Source organism: Salminus brasiliensis, chromosome 23 (genome assembly GCF_030463535.1).
Source record: "Salminus brasiliensis chromosome 23, fSalBra1.hap2, whole genome shotgun sequence".
Classification (NCBI taxonomy): domain Eukaryota; kingdom Metazoa; phylum Chordata; class Actinopteri; order Characiformes; family Bryconidae; genus Salminus; species Salminus brasiliensis.
The window spans coordinates 7,941,824-7,963,089 of NC_132900.1; the positions used below are offsets into that span (position 1 = coordinate 7,941,824).

Consider the following 21,266-nt stretch of genomic DNA (forward strand, 5'->3'; position numbering starts at 1 on the left):
AATGAGAAACTACACAAAATGAACACTACACAAACATATTACAGACTACACTAACACATACTACATACTTCACAAAAATGTATAGTAAAGACAATGCATACTACATAATACAATGTATGCTACATAACACATAGTTTATTACACAAATGCATACTACACATAATGCATACATACATACATAACAATTCATACTACAAGTAATGCACAGTGCATGCTATGCATACTGCATAACACAATGATCACTACACATAGGCCTACTAAAGTACCCTACAAATAAAAGTTTCATTGACAGAAATATAAATCATATTAATTCTGATAGCACTATAAATTAAAATGTATAATAATAAATGAAAAATTGAGAAAGCAGGGCATACTGTTTAACAGTATGACTGTGTTCATCCTTATATACAGTAGACACAACACTTCTTATGTAATCTCGCCGTAACAGCAGTGTTCACCCCTGAGCTCCAGCAGGATATATGGTCAGGGGCTGATTCTGCTACATGAGGCTAAATCAGATCAGAATTATTTGCTTCCAGTGTTTAACCCAAGTCGCCTTCTGTGGTGTTCATGAATATGCATTCACCCTGCGATGCACACGCACACACACGCACACACACACACACACACCCAGCACAGCACAGTACAAGGTGTCCTTCCACTAACAAGTGCAAATGATATGTGTGTTCTAATGATACGTTCGGGCCTTGCTCTGTACTACTGTGTAATTGAACAAAGAGCAACGCTTGAGTGTAACTCCCCCTCTCCCCACTGGCTGTTCTGGCTGCTGTTCCTGTCATGTCTCCTGTGTTTCCATTAGATGTGTGCCCACCCCTGCAGCTGGCACCAGTCTCCTCAGCCTGGGGTGCTGCTGGCATCCCTCAGTCTGCGGCTCACTCTCCTGTCTTTGCCCTTCCTCTCTCGCAGCTTCCTCTCTTCTCTTTTACCGTGCAGTGGGTGATTAAGACCTGTTCCCAATAAGCTGCTGCCTAAGAGGACAAAATGTTTCTGACCCAGGAGGTGCTGATAAATTTGTTTTTCACAAATTCTGTTGGCAACCCAGATGAATTACATGTTTTATGTGATTTCCAAAGTGTAAATAAGCACAGATCCTTTACAGCGAACACACTTCTGCTCATTATTATGCACAGTAGCTGTTTGTTTAATTTAACATACTGGGGGCAGCCAGTAGAATAGACAAGAATAGACACGTGAGTTTTGGGACCAGAGGGTTGCCTGATGCCCTGGACCAGCAGAGAAGGAACATTCAATTAAATATCCCAAAAAGCATTTTCCAGAAAAGTGGAAACATAGGCCATACATTTGTGTTTATCAAAAAAGGTTGTATCCATGATGGTAAATGTGCTGTTCTCAAGTGGTCTGTCAGTGCAGTCATTAACACCACACGAACACCCTGTGACATCCGTTGGTAATGTCGGCGTCATCAAAAAAACTGTTGGACTGCAAGGACTTGATTGCATTAAGCCCACACAACAACCCAATTAATCCCAGAAGTATTGGATAGAGCCCTCCAGAGAACCATTTCAGAGAACACCGTCCCTCTGCTCCACAGCTCAATGCTAGGGGCCCTTATACCAGTGAATATCTGCTCCAGATACCCTGTTTACATAAAAATGCAGGTGTAAATGCTCCCAAGACTCATTTAAACCAGATACAAATTCCATCGCGCAAACCACTTCAGGGGGTGTTCCGAGATGCAAATGAGCCACGTTATAGCAATGTAAACACACCCGTATCTCCAAGACACATTAAACTTCCAAAGTGCCTCCCAGTACAACCAAACACTAGTAATAATTTCCATGCAACAAACAAATTTGCCTGTCTTGTCCCACACAATGTGAGCAGATGTAAACAGGGTTAGGAAGTCCTATTCTTTTGGCAGTTCTCTCTACAGGGACTAGACAAGTTATATGCAATAAGTGCAGCTTGCGTTTGTTAGAGGGAGGTGTCCACAAACAATTGGACATAAAGTGTAGTTAGATAGTGTTTGCATTTTTCAGCTGTTTAAGCTTGTCTAGATAAATCTATGAATAGTAAATGTAGTGTTGCATCCAAGATGTAACGAGCTAAAGGGCTGCTGTGTGAATCAGGTGAATACAGTTATGTATCAACGACAGATCCAGCTTCGAAAACACCATATCCTTTCCCCTCCTATCTGTCTCATCCCTCTCTCTCTACAGCACTGCTGCCAACTGGGCTCTAGCAGTTCACAAGGCTTTACAGAAGCAAGGAACTAACAGGCCTTACAGAAACTCAGACAGCTACCATCATTATCATTATGATCATCATCATCATCATCATCATCATCATCATCGCCCGGCATTGCTTTCGTCTCTCTGACTTTAGCCTTGTGTTTGACTCTGGTGCCAACGCACCCCAATATTCCACACACACAAACAGCCCCCGAGGCTGTGAGCTTCACGCTTGGGTGACGGGTAGTATGTCATGTTGGAAATATGAGCTCAGCAGCAATTAGAGTCTCTTACTGTAAGATCTCCCTCGGCCATGGACAGGCCAGCTTTTTCACACACTGCATTTGGTGAAGTTGAGATGAAGCAGTGTTTGAGGACTGAGAATATTAGCAGAGAACAGTTCAGAGGGGATGTAGTGCTGGAGATTGGGCTTTTATCTTTAAAAATGTACCAGATTTATTTTTCCCAATCTGGTACTACCAATTAACCCACCCTTTCGTAGGTCCCCCTAGCATTCGCCCTGCTCCCGACACTAGGATAAGAACACATCTCCTCCAATACATGCAAAGCCAGCCACCGTCTCGTTTCTGCGATGGCATCAGCGGGCAGCCGACAAGCTCGGAGGAAAGTGCTGGGTCCCCTGCTCCCCCACACCAGCTAACAGACGTCTGTGCCGGTGTCGTGACACATCCTATGCCCCCTGACTGTTCCATTGGTTAAAATCGTGCACATGATTAATTGCCCATCTTTACGCGGCTGTCATACTTATACGCCAGATTTTCATTTGAAAGATATTTACTGATCATTACTGAGAAGTTTTTTGATCTTGATAAAGTGTTGCTATTTAACTTTATTTTTTAAACATGAATCACATATTAGCAAGTTTAACGATATAATATTGTTGTTGCAACACTGGCATATAATGCTACAGGTAAAGCTAGCTATTGTGCACTTGCTATCCACTATCGAGCTAGTTCCTTTAGCGTGTGTTAGTTTGCTAACAAATATTAGCAACAGTTACAACTACATCCTATCCCCCTGACACGTCATCTCTCCCGACTGTTCCATTGGGTGGATTAGTCCACGTGATTAATTGTCCATTCACGATTGAAATAAATGGAAATATATTTTTAATTACTGTGTTCTTTTCATGACAGTGTTGCTGTTTTCTTTTTATCAAATGGAAACCACATATTACCAAATTCACTTGCTCCGTTTGCAAAATACAGCATTTTATATGTCCTAGTAAGCAGCTGCTTTGGGTCGGTGCGCACTGTATTGGGTCCTAAATGGTCGTTGTGTAAGAATATGTCCGGGGGGTCACGACACCAGCTAACATCGCTGAATAGCGATGAGGGGAGAGGGCGCCATCTACCCTGTCACAAAAAACATGTTTTTTTGTAATGACTCTATGTAGTTACTGTCCTCTTTTTTTAATTGCTGATTACAAAAGTTACAATTGGTACTGCTATGGAAATATATTGAGGAAAAGCATGTGCAACTCAAATATATACAGTGAGTCCAAGAAGTATTTGATCCCTTGCTGATTTTCTTTGTTTGCCCACTAATAAAGACACTATCCTTCTGCACTTTTAATGGTAGATATATTCTAACATGGAGAGACAGAATATCAAGACAAAAATCCAGAATATAATTTTAAAGAATATATTTTAATTAATTTGTATTTCAATGAGGAAAATAAGTATTTGATCCCTCTTGCCAAACACACTCAATACTTAGTGGCAAAGCCTTTGTTTGCAAGCACAGCGGTGAGACGTTTGTTGTAGTTAACCACAAGTTTAGCACACACACCAGGGGGAATTTTGGCCCACTCTTCTTTGCAGATCCTCTCTAAATCATGAAGGTTGGTGGGCTGTCGCTTGGCAACTCTGACCTTCAGCTCCCTCCATAGATTTTCGATCGGATTGAGGTCTGGCGACTGGCTGGGCCACTCCATGACCTTAATGTGATTTTTCTTGAGCCAATCCTTTGTTGCCTTTGCTGTATGTTTAGGGTCGTTATCATGTTGGAAGACCCAACCACGGCCCATTTTCAGATCCCTGGCAGAGGGGAGGAGGTTGTCCCTCAGGATTGTGCGGTACATGGCTCCATCCATCTTCCCAGTGATGCGGTGAAGTAGCCCTGTACCCTTGGCAGAGAAACACCCCCAAAACATTATGCTTCCACCTCCATGCTTGACGGTGGGCACAGTGTTCTTGGGGTCATAGGCAGCATTTTTCTTCCTCCACACATGGCGGGTGGAGTTGAGGCCAAAAAGTTCAATTTTGGTCTCGTCTGACCACAAAACCTTCTCCCAATAACTTGGTTCATCTTTCAAATGATCATTGGCATACTTGAGGCGCGCCTCCACATGTGCTCTCTTCAGCAGGGGTACCTTTCGGGCACTGCAGGATGTGAATCCATTGTTGCGCAAAGTGTTGCCAATTGTTTCCTTGCAAACTGTGGTCCCAGCTGCCTTCAGGTCATTTGCTAACTCCTGCCGAGTGGTTGCAGGACGATTTCTGACTGTTCTCAGCATCATTGCCACCCCACGAGGCGAAATCTTCTTTGGAGCACCGGGCCGAGGTCTGTTGATTGTCATGTTATACTCTTTAAACTTTCTGATAATTGCACCAATAGTTGTTACTTTCACATCCAACACCTTACTAATCTTTTTGTAGCCCATTCCAGCTTTGTGAAGGTCAACAATTCTGACTCTGAGGTCCTGTGACAGCTCTTTGGTTTTACCCATGTTGGAGACTTGAAATCTGTGTGATCTGTCTGATTCTGTGGACAGGTGTTTTTCACACAAGTGATTAGTGAGAACAGGTGGCTTCAGGTCAGGTAACAAGTTGATTGGGAGTGTCTAACTGGTCTGTAAAAGCCAGAACTGCTAATGAATACTAAGGGATCAAATACTTATTTCACTCCATGAAATACAAATCAATTAATATATATTCCTTAGATTTATTTTCTGGATTTTCTTTTTAATATTCTGTCTCTCCATGTAAGAATACATCTACCATTAAAAGTATAGAATGATCATGTCTTTATTAGTGGGCCAACGAAGAAAATCAGCAAGGGATCAAATACTTCTTGGACTCACTGTATATATATATATATGTTATATGTATATATATGCTTTCTTTCTAAGTTAATGCTTTCTTACTGGACGTAGTTTACTTTTGCAGAGCCTGACTTATCTCATTCGAGAAGGCAGAGTGCATTATCTATGGAGAAAGCTTTTGCTTGCAGTGTAGGCAAAAGTTATGTTGAATTCACTGCTGATCACCCGCTGCTGGTATCGGATTACAGATAATGATGATGATATCCAGGCGTTGGTACTTCAGCTTTTAGTATGAGTGTGGGTGTGGTGATGGATGAGCAGAAATGTGAGATTGTGTCTGTGTGTTTGTGTGTGTTCCACATCGTGTTGGTACTTCCCCAGAGGGAGACCCAGATAGTCCCTCTGCTGGTGCTCCATCACACAGCCTGAGGATGTCAGCAGCACAATCGGCTCGCATTGTGTAAGTGCTGCCTCAGCAACACGCAAACCTGACATGCTGCTTTACCTACATACTGCTCTCTTTTCTCTCTCTGTCTCTCTCTCTTGCTCTCTCTCTGTCTCTCTCTCACATCTCTCTTAGTGTATGTCTATCTCACTCTCTCTCGCTTCCGCTACCACTTTATCTGCCCCTCTTTTTTTCTCTTGCTCATTCTGCCTCTGTCTCTGCTCTGTCTCTCAATCAGTGCCTCTCTTTCTTTTAGTCTCTTAGAGTCTACCTCACTCTCTCTTTCATTTGTGCTCTCTTTCTGTATCTCTCTCTCCCCCTCCTGATCGTTGGAGATGCTGTCTTTACGTTCAGTGTTAACCTGGATAGCGCTCCCTGCAGGGTTACTGCAGGCTTCATTTATCATAGTGCTCCAGTTTGGAGTGAGATTTATATTTCTCTTTACCATAACTTTACCCCTCTCCCACTGTCTGTTATTCTGCATTCAGCGTTTCTCTCAGGGCCCCTATTGACTATGTGCACAGGTTATTTACACACACACACACACACACATTGTGGTGTGGGGAAACTTTGTTATACTCCAGTTGGATGAAAGCTAAAGATATGGCAGTGTGGGAGATTTGGCTTTAAAACGATGGTAATGTATGATCTTGTTTCTTCAACCCCCCCCAGATTTCAAATGTTGGCTACACTGCAAATGTTGCTGTGCTGAACTGACGGTCTGACAGTAAGTCTGCAAGCTTGTGTTCATACACACTTCAACATTTTAAGCAAAATGAGTGTATTATGTGAGTTTTGTACAAAAAGCAAACAAGCACCATGTAAAGTTCTGGCACCCCAGGAGATTTGAGCTCTCGGAAGGTTGTATCAACGTCTCAGAACCTTCATTAGCTTATTAGGGCTATGGCTAATTCACATTCTCATTAGGCCAGTTGAAGAAATGTTAAGGTTTATGAATACTCTTAACTCTTAAAACCATGTCCCAATAATTAACAGCCTTGGGCTCCCTAGCACTCATTGAACATTAAAATAATTGATGCCTCTTAATTGAAAACTGAAGAAGAACAGAAAAAGGTAGCAAAATGTTTTCTGGGAGTCAGAATCAGAACCCCATTTTGACTGCCCAACACCTTCAGAAAGATTTAGCAGACTTTGGGGTGGTGGTGCACTACTGTGCTGTGCAGTAACACCTCCACAAATAGTCCTTCATGGAAAAGTATCATGATTAATACAACATTTTACCTCAATTATGATTATTAAACCATTATATTATATGCTATATTATATTAGCTGCTCAAGTTGCTCAGTCAAGTCAAGTGATTGTAGACGTAGAATGTTTTAAGGTGGAAGTACATGAACAACAAAAAAAAGAGAATTTAAAAAAATTCTAATCTAATCTATCTAATTAAAAATATTTTACTAACATAATTCACCACAAAATGCAACGTTAGAGTTTTTAAAAGGAACTTTAGCTTTCAGCCATTTTTCTTTCTTTCTTTTTCTTTTTCTTTTTTAACTGTAAAAGATCTTCATCTTTAACTCTATGAGTGCTGAAACGCAGGTTAGCTGATTAATGGTAACCAGAGCTATTCACAGTAACAGCAATTTTGCTGTTTCAGCCATTTTTCGGGGTGGCAAAAACCTTTGCATTTCTTTTTTTTTCCTCCACAAAGTCAGGTCTTCTACAAAATCAGACTCACATTTACATGCAAAATGTTTAGGCATGGCTGGTATAACGGTAATACTAATTACACCACAGTATTTAAATTTAAATTAAATTTTATTTAAATGTTGACTCAAAATGGAGCCGGTATTTCAAAATGATGTCAGATTTCTGTTCTATCTGTATCTAGTACACAGACAAATAAGCTCATTCCCCCTGTTCATTTAAGAGAAGCACAGGGTGGGGGCGCTGTAAGTGCTTAATGATTGTTGATGTCACGCTCTGAAAACAGGTTGGGAAAAAGAAAAAGAAAAAAGTCTGCCATTGTTGCAAGTAAAAGACAAGGCAAAAATTAAGCAGTCTACTAAAAGTGCCTAAGAACATTTACTTACCATTTACCATATGAAGCTTTGTCCTCTAAACATGTGTGATGTGAGCCTCAGTGCGCTGGAAACGTGGGATTTCAGTCAGCCAGACTTGAATTTGTTCTGTGGTGAGCAGACTGTTATCCTGCTAGCGCAAACTAAGCTAATGCCAAATAAAGTAGGATGAGATTGCCCCCCCCAGTCAAACACTACTGATGTTTCTATTCCTGAATGAAGAACGCAAAGTAATAAGTAAAGTAACAAACAAATGCGTGACACAGTGATTTAGTTTAGTTGCATTACAATTAATGTGTGTATAACCATATGTATGTGGTATGTATAACTAAATGTTTAACTACACTCAGAGTTCATGAACACTGACCCTAAACAGCATGGCTAACTGATAGAAATGACCTGCCATGTGCCAGCTTTATAGAGAAGTGTAACAGTAGATCTTTTGTTATAATTTGCTCTAAAGTGCAGCAGCTTCCAGCTTAATGCACATCAAGTGTTTTTATGATAGCCCTGCGATTGGCAACCCTCATTACTGGCTGCTGTGACGAGCATCTCAGGAATAGACTCTAAACACTCCAGACCTTAAGTGAGGCTGCAAGTGGTCATACCTACAGCGTTGTAATGAATGCCATTTTTTAAAGGACACACTTTTGGAAAGTGCTTTCAGTCAATGTATCAGCATATCAGAGCAGTTATAAATATAATAAAACATCTCTGCTTTCTGTAAAAAAATAAATAAATAAAAGTGCCAACAAATGCACTAAACAGCCTCTGGCTTCAGTGTACTATTCTGAAAAATGGTGTAGAATTGATAAATAACTCTATGTGGATCTGCAACTGCTTTGGAGTAGGTTTTGGAGGGTGGTCTGTTTGAAATGTAGAAGGAACCCAGATAGCCAACATCACTGTTAGGATGCAGAATATATGATTATATGGAATTACTGTGGTAACTGTCTTCAGATCATCTTTACAATGGTTAGAATCACCTAAACTACAGAAACAACTGAAAGTTAGAAAGTTAAAAGCTAAGCTAAGCTAAAAGGCTATCTAGATACCTTACTCCAGTTTGGGGAACTGTGCTGGACTCTGGTCCTCAGATACCCACCCCTGCTGAAGATCACGGTCTAGGCTAGTGGTCATGATTGGTTGAGCACCACAGCTGTTATACCTGGTTGCATGATGCATTTGGGTATTGTAGTGTTAGGATTCTGTCGAACGGAAGAAGCGTTAGTAATAGCTAATAGTGCTGTCTTGTATATTTATTTATGTACTTTCTTATTTGTAACTAAATAGATAAATAGAGGGGGAATAAAGAAATTAAATGAAAGGTGCTAAAGATATCCCAACACTATTCAGATGGCTGTTGTAACAGTTCTTTTAAAATAAGAATTAATGGTTGCCACATTTATATATTAAAAAAATGAATTTAGGCCTTCCTAAACTAAAAAATAAGGAGTGTGAGGGAGAAGTGCCATCCAATGAGGATCTTTTACCTTGCCAAAAGGAGAGCACATAGAAATAAGGGGCAGCTTGGACCCTAAAAATAGCCAACAGGGGATCAGGATTAAATTTAATAACAATTGCTTTAGGACGATTTATAATTGTAACTGACCAGAAACGTAATATCTTTTGGCAGGACCAAAAGTCAAGTCAAGTCAAGTCAAATTTATTTGTATAGCGCTTTTTACAACTGTTGTCATCACAAAGCAGCTTTACATAATTAGTACTTAATAAAGGACAGAGACAGAGAAGAAAGAAGGAATAACATGAAGGATCAAAGACCCCCGTGAGCAAGCCAACGGCGACAGTGGCAAGGAAAAACTCCCTCAGAGCTGAAGGAAGAGACCTTGGGAGGAACCAAGACTCACAAGGGGGACCCATCCTCCTCTGGCCAGACTATTTAAACATTAATGATAAAAATTACCAAAGCAAAACACAAGGGATAATTTGGCAGGATCAATAGCACACAGAGGACAGGTTGGACTGACATCTGGAGAAATACTCACCAGTGTATTCATTTAACTTGCATGCAAAAAAGTCTCTTGGCCTTCTAAAGAATCCCACATTCAGATCTTCATTTCTTTAGCACAGACACAGCAGTGAGGTTCAGCAGTGAATGTGGTATGACTTACTTTGCACTATAAACATTAAGTAGCTAAGTTCTAGTTTTGGCCTCAAAAGGTCTTTCACCAATTTGTTGTAGAATAAAACCTGTTTACATAGACTTTCTATAGCATTGTGAAGTGTAAATAAAAACCGGTATTTACATGTATTTACAGAGTTCCAGCATTTGTTAGCAATGTTAGCCTAGCATCTCCTGTTCTGAAGAATGTTTTGGATATATAAAACCAGGTGTGGGCTAGAGGTAGAGCCCTCCAGCATTGAGCTGTGGAGCACTGTTCTCTGCAATGACTGTGCTCCATCCTTTTGGATGAGTTAAGGACTGGGGGTGAGGTGTGGTGATGATCATCCAACATTCTCATCTTACTATTGCTCTTGCCACTGAATGCAAATTAAATCCTCACAGCCATGCTCCAAAATCTAGTAGAAAGCCTTCTTCCCTGCACAGTAGAGACAGTTACTCCAACAAAAGCAGGAGAAACGTAGCAGGTTCTTGTAGGGATCCTGTAGAAATCTGTGGTATTACTACAGAGAATGAATACAGTTGAACTTCCACTTCAGTGTAAATGTAACCTGTGATTCATGAATTCAGACTTTTATTATTTAAAGTCAATATGTTGTTAAGCTTGATGTTTTGCCCGATCACTTCTTTAACAGGCCAGTAGTGTGGACAAGCAAGAGAAACAGCAACAGAGAGAGAGAGCCATGACAGATGACATGTGGAGACTGAAGTGAAAGAGGACAGTGACAGACATGTTACAGAGAAGCACATTCAGGGAGCCATGGGAGGAAGGGTGTGTCCTGTCAACATGCCAACTATTTTTGATATATTTACAGCAGTCATTTTCTTAAACCCATCTGAAAGGCTGCAAACTGGGAGGAGTGTTTAGATAGTAGGTACATGTCATCTGTGTTTACTTGTACTTCTACCATATCTATTCACACACTAAGATCTCGGCAGCACGGTGACACAGCAGGTAGTGTGTGGGGGTGTGCTGCACAGCATCACCCATGATAGACAGTAATAGACGTAATGCTATAAACTCTACATACAACCAGTAATGTGGTCACTTATTGTCAACAACCTGTGTGTGAGTAAATGTGTCCAGTCATCCATTTCCAACTATTCTGGCCTCTTTTGCTCCCCCTACAGTCGGGAAGAGAAATTTGTGCTTTGGGTCACCAGTAAAGGACAATCTTTTATGTCATGAAGCTGTTTTTCTAACTCATGGGGAATCTCTAATGGATATGTGTGCTCTGAGCCAAAATACTTTTTTTCTTGAGGCAACATCTGCCAAAAACATCACCATCACCATTGCCTGTTTTAATTCTCGGCCAGACCACCATTAAGTGCAGTAAATAACAGCAGGTAGTTCTGCCTATAATTTTCTCAGAGGAGGAGGAATAAACACGCAGAATGTAGCACAAGGTGCTAAAGGTTTTTGAGCGATGGCATAGAAGAACCACTTTTGGTTCACTAAGGAACCATTTTTGTAACAGAAATGTGTGAGTGTGAAGAATATTATTTACATCAGTGAAGGTTCATTAAGCCTTGAAAAGGTTCTTCATATGTTTTATATGGAACCAAAAGTGGTTCTTCTGTGGCATCTCTCAAATCCAGCTTTTGTAGAGCCTTTATTTTTAAGTTGCCAGAAAAAACACGGATCCGGACAGAGCAAGGAGCACAGGTGAAGGAGAAAATTATCCCATCTGAGATCAGACAGGTAGTCGCAATAAGACAGCATAAAGGGAAGCAGCAGGAGAAACCAGCCATCGCAGCTGAGGATTGGCTGTGATTCCACATTACACACAGATGCATCTGTAGCAATCCAATTAGTACAACACGATGATCAGATCTTCATGTGCACAGTGTTTAAGCCTCATTTAGGACTTGCACTACTTACCATATTATTATCTACTCTTATTCATTCCAGATTCACCAGTCATTGTAGTCATTTGTGTCTGTCTTTCTATCTATATATCTACCCTATATGGAAAGAAGTATTGGGACACCTACACATCACACGTACAGGAGCTTTTATGACCTTCGCCTTCTAAATCCATGGGCCTTACTATGGAGTGGCCTGCCTCCTTTCTCAGTTTCTCTTTGTTCTATCACACCTGCTTTATAAAGTGCTAGTAATCAGACGAGTTAAGCATGTTTGATACAATGGGGACATCATTAATCTAATGCTGCTAAAATTACAGTGTCATTAAGGCTATTTGTTTGAGCTGCCGGGTATCCTATTAGTCATAATTACTTTTAGTAAAATCAAACTGTGGCTAAATGTCTCAGAATTTCTGCTCAGCTATGTCTAAGTTGGTTGTCATCCAGCCTGGGTTTTGTGTTCAAGCCTCTAGTGTTGCTTTAGTCTCTCAGGCTTTAGTCTGTTTAGCCACAGGGCTAATGCTGATAAGATCTGTTGCTTTTTTCATGTTCAGTGTTTTTCCAGCAAGCACCCCGCTGTCACACACTCACACACAGACCCACAATCACTTATTTTTATTATGATGGTTTACCAGAAAGTTCTGATACACGAGTGATCGTGCAACACTGTTTGTTATGCTGTGTGTTATTAGCTCAGCTTAGGTGTGCACGTGTGTGTGTACTGGGTGTATAAGTATAGAGAATGATTTATTGTCTGGGTGTCTTATGATGCTAAGCAGCCATGGGGCTGGGCAACTCTTAAGCTACAGTGACAATGACAGCTGTTGAGAGATTATATAGAGAGAAAGAGAGGGAGAAATAGCGAGACAGTCCGACGAATACAGAGAGAGCGATTCAGAGAGAGTGAGTTGGGAGTTTGTTATCATGGCACCTCATTAACGGTGCAGAAAGGCTCTGTCAAGGAATAGAAACTTTGCCAGACTCATACCCATCATCCCTGGAGGACAAGGTTTCACAGCTTCACCTGGATACAGTGGTTCTTATTGAAAACTAACCAGCTTTTCCCAGCTTTAAGGAAGTGTAAGCTAGTTTCAACCCCCTGAGGGACAGAATCTGACTCAGCTGTTAGGGTAAGCTGTACCTCCTTCACTCTTTGGGAGAAAGTAAAGTCTATCTGAACATTTCTTGAAGGTGTGACATTTACATTGAAAATCAAAGCAAACCCTGTCTGACTATGTCTGCTGAAGCCTCTCGCATTGGGTAAATTTCAGGTTGTGGACTCATCTCTGCCTTTCTCTCTTCTTGCAGATCCAGCAGATATCCAATGTTCCTTTTGAGGCAAAACATTTCGAAGCAGCAGTGTCGTAGAAACGATGCTCCAAGAGTCCATGAGCAATGGACGTTTAAAAGCTACACGCTGGACGATGTGAAAAGACAGTTTAGGCGCAGAAGCAGCCATGCTCGTAGCCTGACATCAGCCAACCGGATTCGCAAGCACACCACCACCCACTTTGGCTACATCACACTAAATCTGGCCATGAGGGACCTGCAGGAAGCTCCTGCCGACCTGTGGGAACTCTGTGAGCTGGAGAAGCTCAACCTGTCCCTAAACCTTTTGTGCACGCTGCCATCTGATCTGGGGGCTCTGGAGAACCTTGTGGTGCTCAACATTTGGGGGAATGAGCTGGTCAACCTTCCTCCTGAGATCGGGCTCCTACGGAATCTGAGGGTGCTCTTTGCCTACCATAATCGCCTCTGCGAGGTTCCTGAGGAACTGGGCTGCTGCTCCAAACTTGAAGTCCTCAGCCTGGCCAACAATCAGCTGACTGGACTCCCGGCTAAGCTGACATACATGCAAAGGCTGACCAAGCTCAACTTGAGCCACAACCGAATGGCACATGTGCCTGCCTGCGTCTATGCCTTGAAGAATCTTGTCTTCCTGGACTTGGCCCACAATGTTCTAGAGAACATTGCTGAGCAGGTCCAGGACTTGGTCAATCTTAAGATCTTGATCTTGGAAGGGAACTACATCCGTACTTTGCCCAGGAATCTTTGCTTTCTGACCGGTTTGGAGCTCCTTAATGTGGACTTCAATGACCTGCAGAGCATTCCGACGGAGATGTACATGCTCAAGAAGCTGGAGAAACTGGCTTGCCATCCGCTGGATAAGGGACTTCATATAATCCACAATCCTCTTCACAAAGCCATACAGGACGTTATACGAGGCGGGCTGAAGGCTCTGTATAACTACCTAAAACCAGCCTGAAGACCAAATGTCTTAGACCTTAATCTCTAGAGGTCAGTCACAGTTATTGCTGCGACAACAAAAGTGTGGTGTAATTTCATATTTCATATGAAGTTTGTCTCACTTGTAGCTCTTTGGAGCAAGAGAAGAAAATGTGTACAAATGGATTTCTAAATTTAATATTTTAGAATCCAATGTTTTGTGCCTACATACAAGAGGAAGCGGTCTATTATGATATGAATTTGATGAAGCAATTGTTGAGTAATCTTGATTAGACAAGATTTTGACAGCACCAAATTTTGAGGTCTCGTATAATGTAATTACATGTGTAATTATAGTTAATTACATAGGTAATTACTCATCTTACAGTTCTTACAGTGATGCTTAGTCAAATACAAGTCATACATTTAGGCTAAAAGTTCATTTGTACACATTTACTCTTTGAAAGCAAGAACATTGAAGAGATTTCTAATCTTCTATGTGGTGTTTCATTTAAGGTGGAATGGTCATGTATAATTTGCCATATTAATTTTACCAGGAATTTCAGGTAACACTAATCATTCTAATAGGGATTTATTCGATTGCCATTGCCATTGATCCTAACCCTCATCCAGGCCCTAGTCCTAACCTTAACCTCAACCCGAAACCTGGTCCTAACCCTCATCCTGGCCCTGGTCCTAACCTTAACCTCAACCCAAAACCTAATCCTAACCCTTATTTTAACCCTAGTTCTTACATTAACCTCAAAAACCCCAAATCTAATCCCGGCCCCTTAATCTCAGTCTAATCCAGTTAAGGGCCAGGTCCAGACTGGTGTCAGCAGCAGGTCTATAACAGTGTGTTGAGGATGTTGAGATGGTCTGTATTAGAGCTGTTAGATGATCAGTGATTTCTCAGGTGAACATCTACAGATCTGAACTTGGACTCTCCAAATAAAGTGAAGAACAGCTCAATTCAGTAGAAGTCTTCAGTAAAAGCCTCCTGATAATCTACTGAATGTTCAGATGCTGCTCCATCACTGAGAGGTTGTTGATCTGTTACTAGGAGTCTGGTGAGTGTTTATTTCAGCTACAAAGGAACCACTCCAACTAAAGTGTCACTGAACTAACAATTATCATTAACGGTTATCAGTTTAAACTGACACATGACACAGTATACAGACTTTTGGCTCTAGAGCTGGGCTCTCCAGCCATCCACTACAGTTATACGAAGAAATGAGATGATGTAGGTGTAATTAGAATCAGCATCAAGAAAAGCAACATGGAGAAATTTAACTTGGTCTTTGCCTTCAGCAGAATCAGCTTCATAGCCATTTGAAATCTTTTTTTATGACTGTGTTGTTTGCAGTTCAGAGACACTGGGCAGGACGAGCAGTGGCTCACCTAATGAGGGCTGAAGTCTCTGTGCCACCTCAATAACGACCTCCATACATCTGGAAGTGCAAACACACCAGAACATTCTGGGAGAGCATAATGCAGAGCTCTTTTTCAGACCTGCTTTGGATTCAGCATTTCAGAATGTTAAAAAAGCAGCCTTTGAAAAGCTGCATTTAGCTGTATTCTAACTTTTACATCTACATTTGGGTGTTTTTCCAGATTTTGGCCTTTTTCCGTTTTTCAAATTTTGCTAAAGCTAAAGAATCTAGTTCAAAACTGAACCCTGTTTTCTGGTTTGATTTTCAGTTTTTTGAGGACAAGCATTAAATAATCTTGTTATTATGGTGATCAAAACAAGCTTTTAACAACTGGGAGCCAATTTGTTGTCCTACTGATCTGAACAACAATCTAATTGGAAGGATAAAAGGATTTGGGGAGTGGGTTTCTCCATTCTTCAGCTGTAAAACGTTTAGGACACGGAAACAAGCATTCATTGTGAAGCTGAAGTGTCTGAAAGATGTGCATTTATGTGTTGTTTTAGCTTTTCTGCACCTGTCAGTTGTTCCTGTGTTTATAGTTCAAAACATCTTCCTAAAAAAAAGGGAATATTTCATTCACTTTTAGAAATATTTTTCAAATGACAGCTGAAACGCCAGCTTTTAGCATATAAATCCACTGTGATAACAGTAAAAAAAAAAGAAGCATGCCTGGTGCTGTTACAAGCTCAGGGAGTGTGTCTCTATTTCAGTCTGTCTTTTAGCCCTGTGGAAACTGAGAGCTTAGCCATGCACAGGCTTCCATCAGGGATCAAGGTACAGACTGGGTTGCCTTGTTTTAGACCACTTAATCCAGCCTTTCACACACACACACACATATCACATCACACACGTGCACACTTGTGTTATTGGGTTTTACCGACTTGTATGCCCACAAGTAAACATAACCCTTTGCTTAACCTCTGTAACCAGAAGTTAGATTGGAAAAAAGACTATATGCAAATCAACAAAACAATGTTGCATCTGATGCACTCATACCAGTACGCACACACTAGCATGTTGGGGTGTGGAAATGTACCACCATCCACATAAGGTCCTGGTGTGGTCTGTGTCCACTGATGGGGTAAAGATGGTGAAAAACTGTACTGCAACAGATGGGCAGTGTGTAATTATAAACTTATATATAGTGCACACTATACAATAGGAGGCGTTTCTGATAAAATGGCCAACAATTTGGCCTTGTAACTATGATGACAGTAACAACATAATTTGACTAAAAAACTGATAGACACTGTACGTACATGCATGCACCCACTGTAAATATTAGCTTTCATTTAATTTGAATTGACTTAAAAATAACATGATAAGATGAAGACAATTGCAGTATTTCACAGTTATGTCCAGTACACACCACATTCAGAGTGGTCAGAGCGTTGTTCTCTACACAACTTGACCTCCTTTTTACACTTGTATTGTTATGTGGTTTGGCCTGATCCAGAGCTAATCCTGAAACTCAAAACTAATGAAGTGACCAGGTCTAATCAGGGCCATCGTCTTGTATTCGGGATTTATTTTAGTTACTGTGTTTAGCTGTGTGTTTTTACTGCGTCTTTTAGCAGTTAATTTCACATGTTTATTTGCCTCTAACCTAAGGTTTTTTTCTGCTGTCTCCAAAAACAGTTGGTGACTCAAAAATCAAGGGCTAAAATCAGGTTGTGTGAACCTGGCATTAGACTTTGTTCATGAGGTCTTTTATTTTGACAACTTGGCAGCATTTGTACAAGAATTTGTCATTAAAATACAAACACTGCAAATAAAAGGTTTTAATTTATAAGTAATATTTTGTGAAACATAGTCGGCCATGTGTGACCATTTAACGACCTTAACGTTATATATAATGACTGTTACTTATGTTTATTGCAGCTTTTTTTGGTTGAAACCAGTGTTTTTTGTCATATACCAGTGTATATGTTCAAACGTAGCTTCACAATAGTAACCGATAGTAGCCTTTTAAACTTATATTACTTATTTTTTTAAAGCCATCTTTATATATATATATATAATATATATATAAATATTATATAATATTAAATAATTGTCTGAAGAAGGCAGTGAGAGGTTTTAGATTCACCTTTTGTACATTTTGTATGGATGTTGTCCTGAAACGTCTCTACTGACAAAGTTGGAGCTGCCACTATGCTACCATTTGACTTTCAGTACTAAGATTTTTCTCCTGCACTTGTTCTATGTGTGTTGAAGTGCCACAGTGCTGGACACACTGCTCAATCAACCGACCAAACAAATGTTACTTTAAACCAGTGTGACTTTGTGCGGTAGTTGCATGATGAGAGGCAGTGCTTATGTTTACATTTACCGCTTCCTGTGCACTGTTCATATAAGGCCTGGAGCTGAAACCTATTATGTATGTATCTATTATGTACCACATGGCCTGTCCAGCTGGAGAGTAGCACCCTTACAATCTTGGACATCAAGAGCCAAAGCTTGTGGTTGTTTAAGTGGAGTTTACTTGTTCTCTTTTAAAGTTAAACATGGGGATCCGGTGTTTAACAATGCCTTTATTAAACCAAAAGCAGCAATTGTACTCAATTATGAATATGCTATATAATGCTGCATTATTATTCATGCAATTTTAATTTATTGGTCACATATATAGTACCACAATCTTGTAGCTACATTTTAGTTTTATGGACTGTTTTTATGTTTGTTTTTTGTGTGTATTCAAAAGCATCCTTTTATTATCAATGTAGCAGCATTTGTATACTGATCAATTTGTAATTTGTAATTAAGTGCATATCAGAATAAAATTTATAGCACAAATGTATAATATTTTGTAATCTTCCTTAACCCCTCTTGTAGTAGTAATACAAGTAATGCACATGTATGCCAACACACTTAATCCACTTAACTACACTTTAAAGCAAATTGTAATGGAAATGTTCTACATATAAACTGCTGACCATCTTTTGAATTAACAGTGTCCCTTATTTAAACTTACAGTCGATGACTGGCAACCTGCACCATCCACAGCTGTTGGACATACCCTTTTCATTTATTTTGGTCATCAATTTTTTCAGCCTCCCATTCATAGCTCCCCCTAGCACTAGCAATGCTCCTGACACTCCTCAGATAAGTCTCCTCCGATACATGAAAAGTCAGCCGTCACCTCTTTTCGGACTGCTGCCATTGCAGCAGCGCTGGGCAACCGACACGCTTGGCGCAAAGCATGGTGTCCCCAGCTCCACCGCACCAGCTAACAGACGCTTGTGCCAGCCAACATTGCTTAATGAGTGATGAGAGAGAGAGCACAAGCAATTGTGATCTCTCAGACTCTGGATGCTTATGGCAAAGCAACATGGCTCAGGAATCGACCTTGTGGCCCTGGAGCATAGTGCTAGCTCATTGAACCACTGGCCCATTGAGAGCCCCGTGCTATACCAGTATGCAGATTTCAACACAGAAATATCATTCACAAGTTTTCTGCTGGCATTTTGGTGTCAAACTTCTTTCTTTTAAAGTTAGGGTCAGTGTTTTATGTTTTTCAGATTACAGTTATTCATTTAGACTAATGTTGTTTGGTAACCTGTAGCAGAATGCTGTTGTGCTACCGCAACCTAAGCATAACCCTACCCTAACCTCAAGGACTCCAAAACAAGTCTTTGGCCTCTTTTATGTTTTCTGTTTGCTTCTTCATGGGCAGCAGCTAATTGCCAATACCTTGTTCTTTAATGTTCTCCTGGGGTCCCTCTTAAGAGATGAATACATGACTACATACACACACATTCTCACACAAAGAGGTTCTCAGGGATCACGAGAGGCTCATGGAAACTATGGCACTGCTGGAAGATAGTTTGGGGGCGTTGGGAGGCTCTAGGTTTTAGTGGCATTAAAATTTGATTAAAGTTCCACTCCATCAAGCGAGGCTGAGCTGTCACACCACTGTTTGGATCTGAGGGCTAATTAAACTATTTCGAGAGGAACAAAAGATAATACTCATCTCTATTTGTGCAACTTACCGCAGACAACAAAAAAAACTACTTACAGCCCAGAGGTCGCTGAATAACCTCACATGATTAAACTTTTTTTAAGTTTTGCAAATCACACCATGGGCTTTTTTTTTTTTTTACTTGGACTGTTTGCAAGTCCCGTGCCTGTCAATCATCAAGCCAAAAAATACGGGCCCTCCACCTGAAGGGTACAAACAGACTTTTAGGCTTTAGACACAGTGTTCAAACTTCAGGTTACTAGCAACCAAATCCTATTTGTGAGTTCAGACCGTAGTCGCATTTGCACACACATCCAAATTAGTTTCCTAAGTAATGGCACACAGTAATAATAGGGAGGGGCTGGCAAAACCTAGCTGGGAGCTAGGGGCTTAGGTGTTGTGTAGCCAAGACTTAATGATTAAAAATCGTTAGCGAATAGAATAGAACAGAATAGAATAGCGTGAGCTGACCTGGTCATCAGATAGTGTTAGCCTCCAATACTGTCGCTGTCGGAGCAAAACCTGTGAAATCATCTGTGAGCTTTGGGCAAAGATGCTCAGATTCTTACGTTTGCCCATTTTTCCTGCCTTTATGGACAAAAGTATTAGGACACCTGCTCATTCCTTGTTTCTTTCAAAATCTTATTGCATTCAGCAATAAGAGCATTAGTGAAGTCCGGATCTTGGATGATCACTACCAAAAGTACTGTGTGAAGCACCATAATTCCAGAGAACACAATTCTGGGGGATTTATGCCCCTCTAGCCATCATGATGATGTTCTGCTTTAGAGTCCTATGTGCAAAGTGTTTTTAAAAACTTCTGTTACCAGAGAATAGCCCCATCAGTTTGTACAGAATCCCCTGTAGTTACTGAATAATATGCTTTAGTGTGTAGTAAGTCTTTCTGCATTAGGGGCTTAAGTATCTGTAATAGAAATGCAACGGAAAGTTACTGTCCAGCTATTGACTGTTAAATGAAACAATCTGTACACATTAACACAGCAAACGTCTGGCTTTAAAGGTCCACATTTTACTGCAAAGGTTGCTGTTGTAGTGATACTTTTTGTGGCATGGCCATAGAAGGGCCAGAAAGACCACCTTTACGCTTAAGGCCCAACAGTGTCCTCTATGGGTGTGATGCTGTTACTACAGCACACTCTTCTCTCTTCAATACACGCCAGGTTTATCCTAAACTGCACTTTTGCTTCACTATAATTAAAAATAACCTAAAATATGAGGAATAGGCCTTAACATTCCCGCAGTGGTGCTCAAACAGGCGGAATTCGAATTAAGACTTGAAAAAAGCCCAGACAAGTATATGCGGTATACAAAGGGGGCATGCATTAGATCCATTTGGGCCTGTGTTACTACAAAAAATGCCCCTTTCCCCTTGTCCCTTAAAAGCTCTGAAGTGAAAGAACTGGAGAGGACATCATGCAAATGTCTCTCTCGGCCTATCACTCATACCCTTCCAGCTCTATTGTTATGGAGATGCCGTTTCCTGCCATATGCTTCTCCTTTGCGTCTTTGCGGGCAGTTCGTCTGCTTGGCTTCCACTGTGCTCCAGAGACACGTTCTTTCCAAGGTCAGGCCTGTTATTTACAGTAATCAGCGCTGCATGATAACAAATATTAAACATGACCGCCAATCAGCTAATCAAGTAATGATGCTGAGACCCCTTCAGGGAGGTCAGAGAGAAGGAGAGGGGGTGCGCACGGTAGCCCAGAGACAGCTAATTAGTGGAAGACGTCTTAACCACACAATCAAATTAATGTATGGTGTTCGCTGTACGCTGACTAGGCCTACTTGTGGGCGAGGATGAGTGTGTGTGACTGTGAGTGAGTGGAAATGTGTTTATGTTTTATTCCA

At 40.8% G+C, this 21,266-nt stretch overlaps 1 protein-coding gene across 4 annotated transcripts in view; it reads left to right on the top strand.

The window, feature by feature from the left end:
* The window catches only part of LOC140546138 (uncharacterized), a 20,257-nt gene extending 2,136 nt beyond the window's left edge, over positions 1-18,121 (top strand). The window contains exons 2-4 of one of the 4 annotated variants that reach the window (XM_072669306.1): positions 5,662-5,740; positions 6,398-6,452; positions 13,086-18,121. In XM_072669306.1, the coding sequence (XP_072525407.1) occupies positions 13,102-14,043 (942 nt within the window). In that variant the 5' untranslated portion in view covers positions 5,662-5,740; positions 6,398-6,452; positions 13,086-13,101 and the 3' untranslated portion in view covers positions 14,044-18,121. The remainder of the gene's footprint in view (positions 1-5,661; positions 5,741-6,397; positions 6,453-13,085) is intronic. The other 3 variants (XM_072669305.1, XM_072669307.1, XM_072669303.1) reach the window with 3 other exon arrangements.
* The last annotated feature ends 3,145 nt before the right edge of the window (positions 18,122-21,266 follow it).